Source organism: Gavialis gangeticus, unplaced genomic scaffold, assembly GCF_001723915.1.
Source record: "Gavialis gangeticus isolate Ggan-Ray unplaced genomic scaffold, GavGan_comp1, whole genome shotgun sequence".
Taxonomy (NCBI): Eukaryota; Metazoa; Chordata; order Crocodylia; family Gavialidae; genus Gavialis; species Gavialis gangeticus.
Genome location: NW_017729025.1, coordinates 134,972,897 through 134,985,862, shown reverse-complemented (window position 1 = coordinate 134,985,862; position 12,966 = coordinate 134,972,897). Strand labels below are relative to the sequence as shown.

General features: G+C 37.9%; 1 protein-coding gene across 1 annotated transcript in view; it reads left to right on the top strand.

Annotated features, from left to right (window-relative positions):
* The window catches only part of ZNF143 (zinc finger protein 143), an 85,764-nt gene extending 73,074 nt beyond the window's left edge, over positions 1-12,690 (top strand). Inside the window, exons 11-16 of the mRNA XM_019519591.1 lie at positions 1,818-1,997; positions 3,315-3,542; positions 5,452-5,600; positions 7,479-7,640; positions 9,423-9,569; positions 11,846-12,690. Coding sequence (XP_019375136.1) covers positions 1,818-1,997; positions 3,315-3,542; positions 5,452-5,600; positions 7,479-7,640; positions 9,423-9,569; positions 11,846-11,929 — 950 coding nt within the window. The 3' untranslated portion in view covers positions 11,930-12,690. The remainder of the gene's footprint in view (positions 1-1,817; positions 1,998-3,314; positions 3,543-5,451; positions 5,601-7,478; positions 7,641-9,422; positions 9,570-11,845) is intronic.
* The last annotated feature ends 276 nt before the right edge of the window (positions 12,691-12,966 follow it).

The following is a 12,966-nucleotide window of genomic DNA, read 5'->3' as shown; positions in this document are numbered from 1 at the left end:
ATGCATTTGGGGGAAAGTTATACTCTACCTTTATATAGCTTCATGTGGTCAATGCTAGGCCTTACATGTCATGAGTGATTTCCTAACCAGGATGACACCTTGGGAAAGTTCCACATGATGACATCTATAATTAAAGATCATCTTGGAGTTTTATGCCCCAGCCCATATTTCAACTGCACCATTCAATCCCAGACTGCTCTATAATCAGGCAACCTCAATATCAAGCCAAGAAAAAATCAAAATATAAAGGAGGTTGCTAACCCCTCTTCTTCTTTAGTAATGCAGCACATCATCAATTGTGACAGGACATTTGGGAGCACTGCCTTCAGAAGCTGTCCACCAGGTTTGATCTGTCAAAATATCAGACAGCAGGGTGTTCTTGATCATAACTGTGGCCATCTCAACCACATCCTTTCTTTACTGCCATATTTGTGTTCCTTCTCTTTCCCTTTTCAGCAGAGGCATAATAATGCAGCTGAATGCCCAGGGCAGTTGTGACATGCAAGCAGTGGTGACTTCCGGCTGCTGTTGTGCCGCCAGTATAATTGTGTGGCCATGGTGACAGTGTTTTTTTCCATCCCTCCCAAGTTGGTGCCTGGGGCAGCTGCTCTGATTAGCATGCCATAATTATGCTACTGCTCTTCAGGTACCCTTCTTGTATAAATCTTCAATCAGAAATGATTCATTGCTTCATCTTTGAGCCCAAGGGAGATGCCACCAGTGTTGCAAGGAGAAGAGGCTTGTACACCTGTTTTGTTTTTTACTATGAAGAAAGAGCTTGCTGGGGCCATTGAATGCAGAAGGGTTATCTCCTTCTGCTCCCCCACCTGCCAGATATAATGCTTAACATGGATGCTACAGGAACAGGTTGAGTTCTTTGCCTGAACCATGTGCAGATGCAAGGTACATGGCTTCACAATGATCTGAAGCTATGTGAAGCTAGGTAGCCATCAGACTAATTTGTATAATGTTCCTGTATGTGATAAATAACACATGCAGTATACCATACAAACAAACAAAGACATTCTGAATCCCTTCTCTGCCAAGAACTTATCAAGCTCTAGAAGTGGTGTCACCAATATGGGATGACCTCACTGGCTGTACACCTCAGCAGTGATTTCTGAAACAGATATGCACTAACCAAATCATGAATGCTTTTCTGGAAAGATCTGTTGATCCATTGATCCAATGTTCTATCAATGAGAGACTCCCAGGACATATTTCTTTGCTACAAAAGACCAGATTAAATGCCTGTACATCTGCTTAAGGAGAGATGTGATCCAAAACTTATAACCAAGTACTTTTCTTTTGCTGCAGTCTTGAATTCCTATGTGCCTTGCCATTAATTCTTCTTATCCCTTGTGCAATATTTAAGATTAGTACAAAAGTATGGTTATCACAATAGCCATTATTGGTGGAGACAGTTTTGGCAGGACACTTGGCTGCAGATGTCCAGATGGCCTTCCCTGTCTTATGGATTTTGTTGATATAATGTTCCAGAACCGGTGGCAGATTTTATGTCCAGATCTACAGTTGCTGCATACTGGCGTGTTTGAGTACTGGTGATAAACACTGCTTCATACAGATTCTGAAAATTCTCATTTTCTCTCAAAACAGGTAACCTTCCAGCTAGAAAACTAATTTGTCCAAATGGAAATGATTTTTTATGTAGGCAATCCAAAATAATATGGACCCAGTGAGGCACCAGTACCAACACTCCTTGATTTATATGTTGCTGCCTAAACAGATTGGACTGGCATTTAAATTAAATCAACTATTTTAGTAGTGCTAGCTGTAACTTTTTGTATTTTTTCCAGGTGAAAGACCCTTCAAATGTCCATTTGAAGGTTGTGGCAGATCATTCACAACATCTAATATTAGGAAAGTTCACATCAGGACACATACAGGTGAAAGACCCTATTATTGTACAGAGCCAGGATGTGGGAGAGCATTTGCCAGTGCAACTAACTATAAGAATCACGTGAGAATACATACAGGTACGTGAGTTACATTTTGTTGTTCTGCTTGAAGAACAATTTGTTTGTAAACAGGCAATTTCTTTGTGAGCAGGTTATTGCCACACATTAGAACAGAGCTATAAATCCTTATATTGATATGTTCTGTTTGTGATAGTTTTGTTTTTCCCTTTTCTTGGTTCTGTTGACCATTGTGAGCAGTTGGCTTCCTTACCCTGTTCTCAGCACAGAACAGCTAGTGCTTGATTCAGAGGTCTTTGAAGGCAGTGGGAAGGCTTCCATTGATTTCAGTACACTTTGTATCAAATATTTAGTCCTTTCCTGGGGTTTGTCTTTTTAATATCTTAAATAACAGCAAAGCACAAGTCTCAGCTAAGCTTGGCTGACCCTAGGATTCTTCCCTGCGGGACTTTGACCCCGTCCTACTTCTCCCTTCCAAAGAGAGAATTAAAACTTCTATTCTCAGGTAGCAGATAAAAAAAGATCTGGCTCCCTTAATAAGTCAGCAAAAGTAACTCTACTCCCGTGTGCAGGATATAAAAGTTATAGCCATCATGTTTATATCTGTTGTATTCTATAGTGAGCAGAGATTGGCAAGTCTTATGGAGTTCAAGGTATTGTATACCTTTCAAAATGTTTGGGGATTTGTAATTTAGGTTCCTTTAAAAAAATCTATATGAAATGTAGAACATCAATTATATTTACCCATAATTGTTTTAACGTACGAGTAGAATTTTTGTATGATGTAGAATTTTTATGGAGCTAGGATGACTGAGGTTTTGGTTTCCTATCGATAGTAAATTAAAATAAAGTTAAGAAAATAACGTATTTGACTGTTAAGGAAAAGTACTGGGCTTCCACTATAGTTAGCAGAAACAACTAATAAAATAGGGCAGAATTCACTGCACTGCCAAGCTGAGGACCACACTGCTACCTTGTCAGGAGCTTTGATGGCTGCATGTCATTTGTACATGGTTGAGCAGATTACGTCTGCCTTCCTTTTTAGTGTGTCTGAAATGAAAATGACATATTCCAGAATGTTTTGCTCTCTCCTCATTGAAATGGCCTCCTCCAATGGCTACCTTTGTTGACAGAACTCTATATTAAAAAGAAGGAAAACCATAGTCTGCATTGATAAACTCTGAGCTGCACTGTGGTCACTTCTGAATTAGGGAAAAAAAACTGGAGAATACTAGGCTGACTTGTTTGATAATGAAGGTAAGTCATTAAATGTCAATGCAAGTTGCCCTGAGCCTGGGTGTGGTATCTCTATATATTGCCAATTTTTTCCTCATCATGGTTGTAGTTTTCTTAAATTACCTTTGTTTTTATACCTAGGTGAAAAGCCATATGTCTGCACAGTTCCTGGCTGTGATAAACGTTTTACAGAATATTCCAGTTTATACAAACACCATGTTGTACATACCCATTCCAAACCTTACAACTGTAATCACTGTGGGAAAACATACAAGCAGATTTCCACACTAGCTATGCACAAGCGGACAGCACACAATGACACAGAGCCCATTGAAGAAGAACCGGAAGCTTTCTTTGAGCCACCTCCAGGTCTGTGTGTTATATTTTATGTCCTCTGACTCTAAATTTCCTCCCATAACTGATAATTCTGTCAAGTACCATCCTTGTCAAGGGGGTTAGCAACTTGATGGACAAGTGCTTTGGTTCTGTCTGTTGTCAGCTTGGCTAGTCTGATTATTTACAATCCAGTCCAGTCCACTGTGTCTTTATATCACCTTTTCCTTGATCAACCCATCTTTTCCCTGCGAGACAATCTTTTATTATAGCGTTTTCTGTGTTGTTTCCTTCTGTTCTTAAAGCATTCCCACAATACTCTTGGTTGCTTATTTTTCACCATTTGTATCAACTCAGGCTTGGTTCGATTCTTTTTTAGCACCAATTTATTGGATATTTTTTGGCAGATTGGGGCAGTGGGAGGAAGAGCTCTAGGAAGCATTAATTCAATAACTTGTGTAGTATATCTCAATGACTGGAATTTTCTGTAAGTCCTCCCAAATTATTATTCAACATATTTTCTGATGTTCTTTGTAACCAACGGAATTGCAGCATAGATTAAATATTTTCTTATGATTAATACTTTTCAGTTATCTACTGCCTTTTTATCTGAGAATCCTAAAGTACTTTGCAAACATTAATTAAACCTCAAAGTGAGGTACACTGGTTAGATGAGCAAACAGGCACTGCAAGATTAATTGACTTGATCATAAAACAAGTCAGTTGCAAAGCTGAGAGAGAAATATGTCCCAGTGTTGTAACCACTATAAATATCTCTATTGAAACGACCTGCAAGAGGCTAACTAAAATGCTTACCTTGCTTCCTAAAAGATTCTTTTATGGGTATATAAAAGAGGGATGAAAGTCTGTGCTGTGGTTTAAAGGCATTCAGCCTTGGGGAATGAAAGAAAAAAGTAGCTCTCCATACCTGTTTATACTCCTGTTTCTGAGCTATTCTTGAGACCAAAATATGGTGCCCTTTATTAAGGCAGCCACCCTATACTGCCTTTGGGTCAAAGGTGCTGTTAAGCAGGGTGCTATGATCTGGATTTAGCCCCCAGGTAATCCCTAAGCAAAGTATTCCCTGTTGGCAATTATTTTTATGTATAGGAACCAGTGTAGGTTTTTTTCTTAAATAGATTGGTAGATTGCACTGAAACTGTTTACACTGCAGTGCTTTTAAACAGACTGATTGGAGCATAGAGAAAATTTAATTTTCTTATTGTAAGACTGAGAACATAATTTGTCAGATTTTGATTTTGCATAGTGCTGAGGTTGTATATTGAATAGTTCTAAACAAATGACTTAATCTAATTACAAAAATTGATTACAGTTTTACTGTTTGTATTTGGGAGATTGCACTGATGCACCTCTTCAGTAAATTGCTGAATTCTGATGGAACACTAATAAAAGAGAGATTAGAATAGGAAGTTTCCTTTTGTCCAAGTTAAACATTTATTAAGGTAATGTACCATTATAATGTTTTCACACAATGGTGCTTCTTCTCTGAAACTTATTGCGTTAGTTAATAATTCTTTTTATAAGCTGCCAATTGTGTTTCCATCAAACCGCTAGTGTACAGAAGTTAATGTGTAACTGAAAGAATCATAGTAAAGTTTGTCGGTATTTTTAATGTTCTCTTTGTCTCTAAACTAAGCAAACATGATATATAAACAAACATGTCATTTTTTTCTCAATGCACAGAACTTATTTGCTTTGCTCCCTGCTGTTGAAAGAAGTATGCCCCGGAATAAATATGTCTGATTTGATTTTGATCTAAGTTTTCAGTTCCTTCCCCCCCGCCCCATTTTCCTTTCCAGAATTTACAGTTTTATAGCCAGAAAGTGTTTTATTTTTAGCTTTTATTTTTCCTCTTAGCTTCAATCTCATAGCTATTTGTATTTTCAATATGTATAATATTCTTCTGCCTTGTTTCATCAAATAGGTCAGGGTGATGATGTGCTTAAGGGCTCCCAGATAACATATGTGACAGGTGTGGAAGGAGAGGATGTAATTTCTGCACAGGTTGCCACAGTTACTCAATCAGGACTTAGTCAACAAGTAGCACTTATTTCGCAGGATGGGACACAACATGTAAGTATTCACCATGGTAAAGACCATTCTGATGAGGACATTCAGAATGATGGCTGACATTTATCTAATCTCCATTGTGTTTTGGTTAGAATAGTTGAATAATAGATGTATTAGTACATAAATGTACCAAACTGAAGGCATTTGATCGCAGAAGCTAAGCAGTCCTGCACTTGGCTTGTACTTGGATTTGGTCATGAAGTCATTGCCAAATATATAGCAATTATTAGACCATGAAAACAGATTCATTGGCAAGACTTAATTTTGCCCATTGCTAGGCTGAAAGATGGGAATACAGGAAGGGAGGGAAGCATGTATTATGTTGGCTCTCACATCTCTCACATTGACCAAATGTAACTGGGATGTGTGGAGTGATCCATTGTTCTGAAGAAGTAGCACTCCTGGACTCAACTTTTGATAGTGATTATTCACAAAGGCTTATCACAAGTACTTTTCATGAGTATAATGAAGCCCACCTCATTGATAGTCTTGCCTGTTGAGAGGTGGTCATTATGATTACCGTTTTGCTGTCTCAGAAAACATGGCCATGTCATTACTGACTGATGTCATCTTCCTGAATTTCTTGGGAGGTGAAGACTATGTCTGCTGTTTTGTTTAGGATTAAAGTGGTGGATCCATGTTTCATCCTGAATCACAATCCTACCCATGAATTTTTTGGATTTGCTTAGAACTGTTCCCAAAACTTTCTGGAAATTTAAGCCATACCATTTTCTGATCAGCACCCAACATTCTGGGCATCCATCTTGTTGACAACTTTTCACGGCCAAATCTTCACTGAGGATGACATACGTTTACCTAGTGCTGATGCCCACTGTCTTAGCTGTGTGTCTAACTACTGTAAATCTTCTGTTATTCATAGCTATCTCGTGGCTGCATCAACTTGTTTTGCTGTGGTTCCTGGGATATTGTCACCATGGCCGATTCTCAGTGCTGATTTTTCCTTGCTTAAATATAGCTCTCCAGTCTTTTACTATGGCCTATGAAGGGACTTCATCCTCCAGTGTTGTTGCCATGTCCTCAGGGATGTCCTTTAGGATTGAACCTTTCTTATGAAGGTTCTTAATCTTAGTTCTGATTTCATTATTCATTTTTCAAATATTTGGTGTCTAACTTTAACATGTCCACATACAAGTTCTGTACAAACAAAATAATGGTGGTAACAAAGACAAACACATCAATATATCAGTTCTTTGGTCTGTGAAAATCTTTTGAAATTTAATTAAGAATTTTTTTCTGAATCTCTGTAGCCAGGCTGCAGATGTGCTAGACTAAGTGCATTTAAATCATAAGGGAATATATTGAAAAGTAATCCAGTAATTCATGGGTATCAAAGTCACCTGTGCCCCTGGGCCAGATCTGGACCATGGGATGCTTCACTGGGCAAATCCTCACAGCAAGAAGCCTCCTGAAACATTTCCAGACCTGGTGGTAGCAGGGCAAATGGCTGTGGTAGTAGGCAAGCAGCAGCAGCATGGATGGGGTGGTGAGTAGCAGCACAGAGGTTAAGGTAGTCGGGTCTCTTGCCACCCTACCCCACCTCCTGCCAACACGGGTGCCCACGAGGGCTCTGTTCCATGGCAGACTCTGCCCATGCTTGCCCAGACCCCAAATTCCTGGCCCCTGTGGGAGCTCCAAGGGCTGAGTCACATACAAGATATTTTTTGGGACTGTTGAGAACAAGCTGCCTTCTCATTCTGGCTTGCTACTCATTTACTTTCAGACAAAGAAATTGTGGTACTAGTTGGGAGGAGTTTATTCTATAAATGCCAATCCATTTTAAATCTCTCTTGTCATTTATATTCTGACTCAATCAAATAAAAATAAACTTGTTTTAATGCAAAAAGTGCACTATGTTTCCAGGTCAACATATCTCAGGCTGACATGCAGGCCATTGGCAATACTATCACTATGGTAACACAAGATGGCACCACCATCACAGTCCCCACCCATGATGCAGTCATTTCTTCTGCAGGAACACATTCTGTAGCAATGGTTACCGCAGAGGGCACTGAAGGACAGCAGGTAAAATTCTCTTCACTATAAATATTTATTTTTTGTAATATGGTTTAAAAGCACTTAAATATTATATAGTCCACATAAAATTATTTGTATTACAACAGAATTTCTCATACATCACCACAGCATTCTTTTCATAATACAGTGTAAGCCAATATGGCAGCTTGATTGGCAAACAAAATTTCCTGACATGCAAGACCGATGATGAATCCTTCTAGCTCAACTTAACAATTGTCAGCACTGCTGTTAGTCAACTTGAAGTAAAGTGATGAAGTCCCATTAAATCTAAGCTGCTGTTAGAATAGGACTGTCCAACTGGAAGCCCATGGACCTGGATGCTAGTCCCCTCGTTGTTCCTGCCACTAGCAACTGGGGATTCCATGCTTTCTTCTCTTCTTCCAGCCTCTGCTTCAAGCAGGGTGGATCTCCCAGTTCCCACTGCTCCTCGTGGCACTTGGCCTGGGTGGGCAGTGTGGCGGGCCAGTAGGGGGCACTCCTGCACTAAGCCACCCACCTTACTGCACCCAACCAAAAACCAAGCCTTGAGTGCCTCTCCTGGGGTGCCTACTTCTGGCCAACCCCCTTCCTGGAGCACACCCATGAGTCTGGAGTAACCGATGCCACCACCAGGGACCTGGTCTTTGTCTAGGCTCTGTGCCCCCCGGGGAGGGCATAGAGAAGCAATACAAACCAAAATGAATTTTGAAAGAAAACAGCCTTGAGCAAAACAGTATAAGGGGCTCATTGGCCCTTTAAGTACATGTCTAGAACACTTATTTCTATGTTACTGGCTACAATTCAGATAAGTTACACGCAGCAGCGTCCAGAGGATTCTGAAGGTACACAGCTTCATCCTGATTAAGTGACCAGAAGATGTCTCCCCCTTCGTCCCAAGATGGAGGGACCTTATATATAACCTTTCTGACCTCACCATCTAGACCCAACCAACATCAAGTATTTTCTAAGCATCACTGATGTTAACTAGTGAATTTGAGTAGTCAACCCTCACCTTGAAGAGGAACTACAGCCTTAGGACAGCCCTCCCAGGTCAAAGGCGGGATGTTTAACAATAGACCTGACCACAGAGACAGGGAATTTCCTCCTCCCTAGGGCATTCCCTAGGCACCCAGGTGGTTGCCTAGCAACCAGTTAATGGACACATGGGCAGAGAGAGAGAGAAAAGGGGAGAACAGACAACCCAAAAAGAGAGGGGGCTGGAATGGAGTTCTTTCATAGGCAGTCCCCTAGCTGCTCAGAACTTGGACACAGGGCTCTGTGTTAGAGGCAAAGGGTTATATTAGCAACCCTTTAATTACAGCTTTAAAGATAAGAGCAGAAGCTGAGTACCCACTTTGAGTAGCAAGTCTTAATGAGGTGCAAATAGTTGAGAGCAGGTTATTTCCAGACATATTGGCAGGTACTCTTATGACCTGACTTGAGCAGTGTCTTTAATGTTGAAATCAGTGTGCCTTGGCAAATGGATGATATATGCATTGTATATTGTATAAGCATAAATCATCACAAACTAAACAGCTCTGTGTATACCGAAGTACAGATGATGCAGTACTACTCTTTAAGGATTTTTTTACCATTTGAGAAGGAGCATGAATATAATGATAATTGTATTGCTTTAATTTTTTGTCATTTCTCTGTTTCTTAGATTGTTTTGCTGAAAAAAATAATATATTTAATTGTTCCAGCTAGACTCTGTAGTTAACAGCAGCCAAAATGAATGACAATACTGTAACATATTTTAGGTGAGTTTATTTTCTTCCTTTTGTATTGAAGGTTGCTATTGTGGCTCAAGACTTAGCAGCATTCCACAGTGCGTCTTCAGAAATGGGACATCAGCAACATGGGCATCATCTAGTGACCACAGAAACCAGACCTGTTACATTGTTGGCTACATCTAATGGAACACAAATTGCAGTGCAGGTAATATAGTAATGCACATTTATTTACAAAGAATCCTGTGTCATAAGTCTTCTGGCTACTTCACAAAATTTAACTAATAAACTTGTCTTGCAACAAACAAAGGTAGTATGACTTGATAGTTAAAAAAGTAATACCAGAATGAGTTCAGAAATAATTAACATTACCTCCTTCCAGACGTAAAAGGAGTACCCATCAAACTGTGTTTTTTTTCTAAAATAAATATATTGAGGCATATTGTGCTTTACCTAAAAATATGATGCATTTGTAATCTTTCCTTTGTGGAAGAAGAGAATATTCCAGAGTCACAAACCTTCAGTTGTAAAGCACCCTTATTAATCCTTTAAGAACAACTTATTGGGATGATCAGAAATTTAGAACTCCCAAATTTATGTTTCCCTGACTAGAGAAAGGGATAACAGCTATTCCTTTGCTAGATGGAGTATGTGTTATAAACAGTTGGAAATACCAGTAGTAAAATCTACAAATGAAATTAGTTATCTAGAGAGAGACAGCTCCAAGCATCTTCAAAAATAGGTATCCTCTGTTTATCTGCCTAAAGTAGAGTACATACTGCAGTAGTATAAGCTATTCATTCTGCTGAACCCTGAAGGGGTTGGATCTAAAGTGAAACACAAGTTTAGTTTAAATACAAACTTTTAAAAGCAGTGGAAACACAAATTTTAGTTACAGAAAGGCAGAAAAATAATAATAATATGCTGTACATAGGTAGTTTATTTGGGGGGGGGTGGGAAGCATACTAAACTGATAGCTGGATGTGAAGTTTCACTTAGAGGTGAGATGTCTATAAGGCCAAATCCCCAAGTATGTTTTTTATACAGATAGCACTTTTATGTATTACCTGTAGTATGATTAAGTAAAAAAGGAGTATTGTGTACATATTAGAGCCATAATTTGAAGGTCATGATATATTAACATTTAAAAACAAATATTAAAAAATGAGATGCTACAGTCACAGGTAAGCTCAGGAACCCTATGAGAGGTATCAGGATAATACTTTCTGGTGATGTATAATCCAACTCTAAATTCAAAATAGAAAATGGATGATATATGAATTGTGTTTAAATCTGACAATTTATATTTCAGCCAACCCTGCCAAGGTGCTGAGCACTCTTAGGCTCAGGTCCCTTAACCATTTGCTTAAATTCTAAGCATATGAGTAGTGCCATTGAAATGTACTGAAATTATTTTCTTACTTTCATTTATCATAGGGTGAGGAGCTGATTGCCCCTCATTTTACAGGATGGAGACTGTACATTTTGTTTTGTTTTACTTAGTACCAAAGAGACACGTTGTACATGCAGGAATATAAGAAATTTGACCTCCCACCCATCAAACCTCAAAAACCTAAGTCAAAAGAATTAGTCCTTACTCATGAGAGTTGTCTCAGTAACTTCATTTGGATCTGACTGAGATAAGGACAACTATAGTGTAAGGATTTTTAGGACTGGGCCTTAGACAAATACCGAACAACAGTATGGCTGGGCAAAGATGAAAAATACAAGAACATTAGAGAGGAAATAAACATTAGAAGCTTCTTTTTACTTTTTTATTTAATACTATCTGTTAAAATAAGTTGGTTGGGAAGAAGATGATGTCCCTCTATGAATGGTAGAGAAATATTTCTCTCTTCAGTGCAGGTATAATGCAGGGCCTTTCACTGCAGCTCTAGGAGCCTTTTTTCTTCAGACTACTACAGAATTGATAAACATTTCACTACTGTACAGTTTTTTATTCCATCAGCTTGAATGATGTCACATGTCAGTTTTAATAAAAAATGTTGATGTGCCACTTTTGTTAGAGTGTTACTTAGATATTAAAAAATTAAGAAAAATGTTGTCTTTCATTTTGGCTTTTCAAGATGAATAAGTCATTATTTAACACCTGCCTTGGATGATTGGACCCTTATCTTAGCCTTTTCTAGTAATATCTACTGAGCTGACAGATTATCTCTATGCATGTTAGGGCATTTTGTTTGTTATGTACAAAGACTTTTTGAAGAAAGGTCATTTGGCAGATACGCAGAAACTGAGCTTAATCCCCCAAAGGGATTTATTTTTATTTTGATGCTGATTAGATTATTGCTAGTACATAGTATTCAGAAAAGCCATGACAATACCGGTTATCACATTTATTGCATACAGAAGTATTAACTGAAATGCAGGTTTTGCTTTTCCCCTCTATCATTGTTTGCAAAAATGTTTTATCTTATACAGTAGTTTTGATCAACTGATGTGTTTCAAATACCTTTTTTTCAGCTTGGAGAGCAGCAGTCATTGGAAGAAGCCATTAGAATAGCCTCCAGAATACAACAGGGTGAAACACCAGGGATTGATGATTAACTTCAAGCATTGCTACAAGAACAATAGAGTGATATTTTATTTTCAATCAGCATCAGTTCATAAAAACTTTGAAGTTTTCCTGTTCATTGATACAGTGTACACATTTAATGCAGAGTGAAGAACACTTTGTAACTTCTGTGTACATGACCCTTGGAATAGACTGACACCATCTACTTGAACCATTGTATATCCAGGAATATGGAATTAGGATTATATAAATTCCCTTGTTATCCTTTCATCAGATTTCCGACCAGTCTACAAGCAAGTAAAAGCTGATGTGGAAGTACTGGAAGAAATTGTTACTGCCATGAGCAAAATAATGAAGGCATTATTGAATATTTCAAACGTTTAAAACCATTTAACAAAATCATCATTTCAGAAACGCTTACGGATAATAAAGCAAGCAAACAAAGCCCTTTTTAATTGTTTCCCATAAATAAAGGTCTTGAAGTTGGAGCCTATTATAAATCTTCACATTTTGACTTATGTTGCATACAGATTTGAAGGTTCTTCTTATTTAGATTCCCTACCCCATCTCACTCATTGTAAATACAGACTGTTAATGCTGGAAGTGCTAATTATATTATCTTTAAATTGGATTATGTACAAAAGAGAAACTTTGGTTGTTCAATATTAAATATTAAAGACAGTAAATCTAATCATTTTGTTTCTTTACATATTTTACTTAAATCTTAAAATGTTATCCTGAAATTATGATGCAATAAAGTATAACAATATTATATTATCTGGATAGGATTATACTGTGGTGTGACATACTGTTTTACTTTTTAATGACACTGAAGTAAAAATTATTTATTTCCTGCTTTGTATAAATTGTTCCAAAGTTTATTTACCATAAACATTACTCTGTAGCATATTAATTTTGATTGGAAGCTACTATAGTGTATTAAACATTTAATATACATTTTAATTCAATTTTAAAAATTCTGAGATAATGCAAGAGTGATTAAAATGGCAGATTAGCTGACAGTTTCTGTCAAATAAGTAAACTAATGGTGAGCATGATAAAATATGTG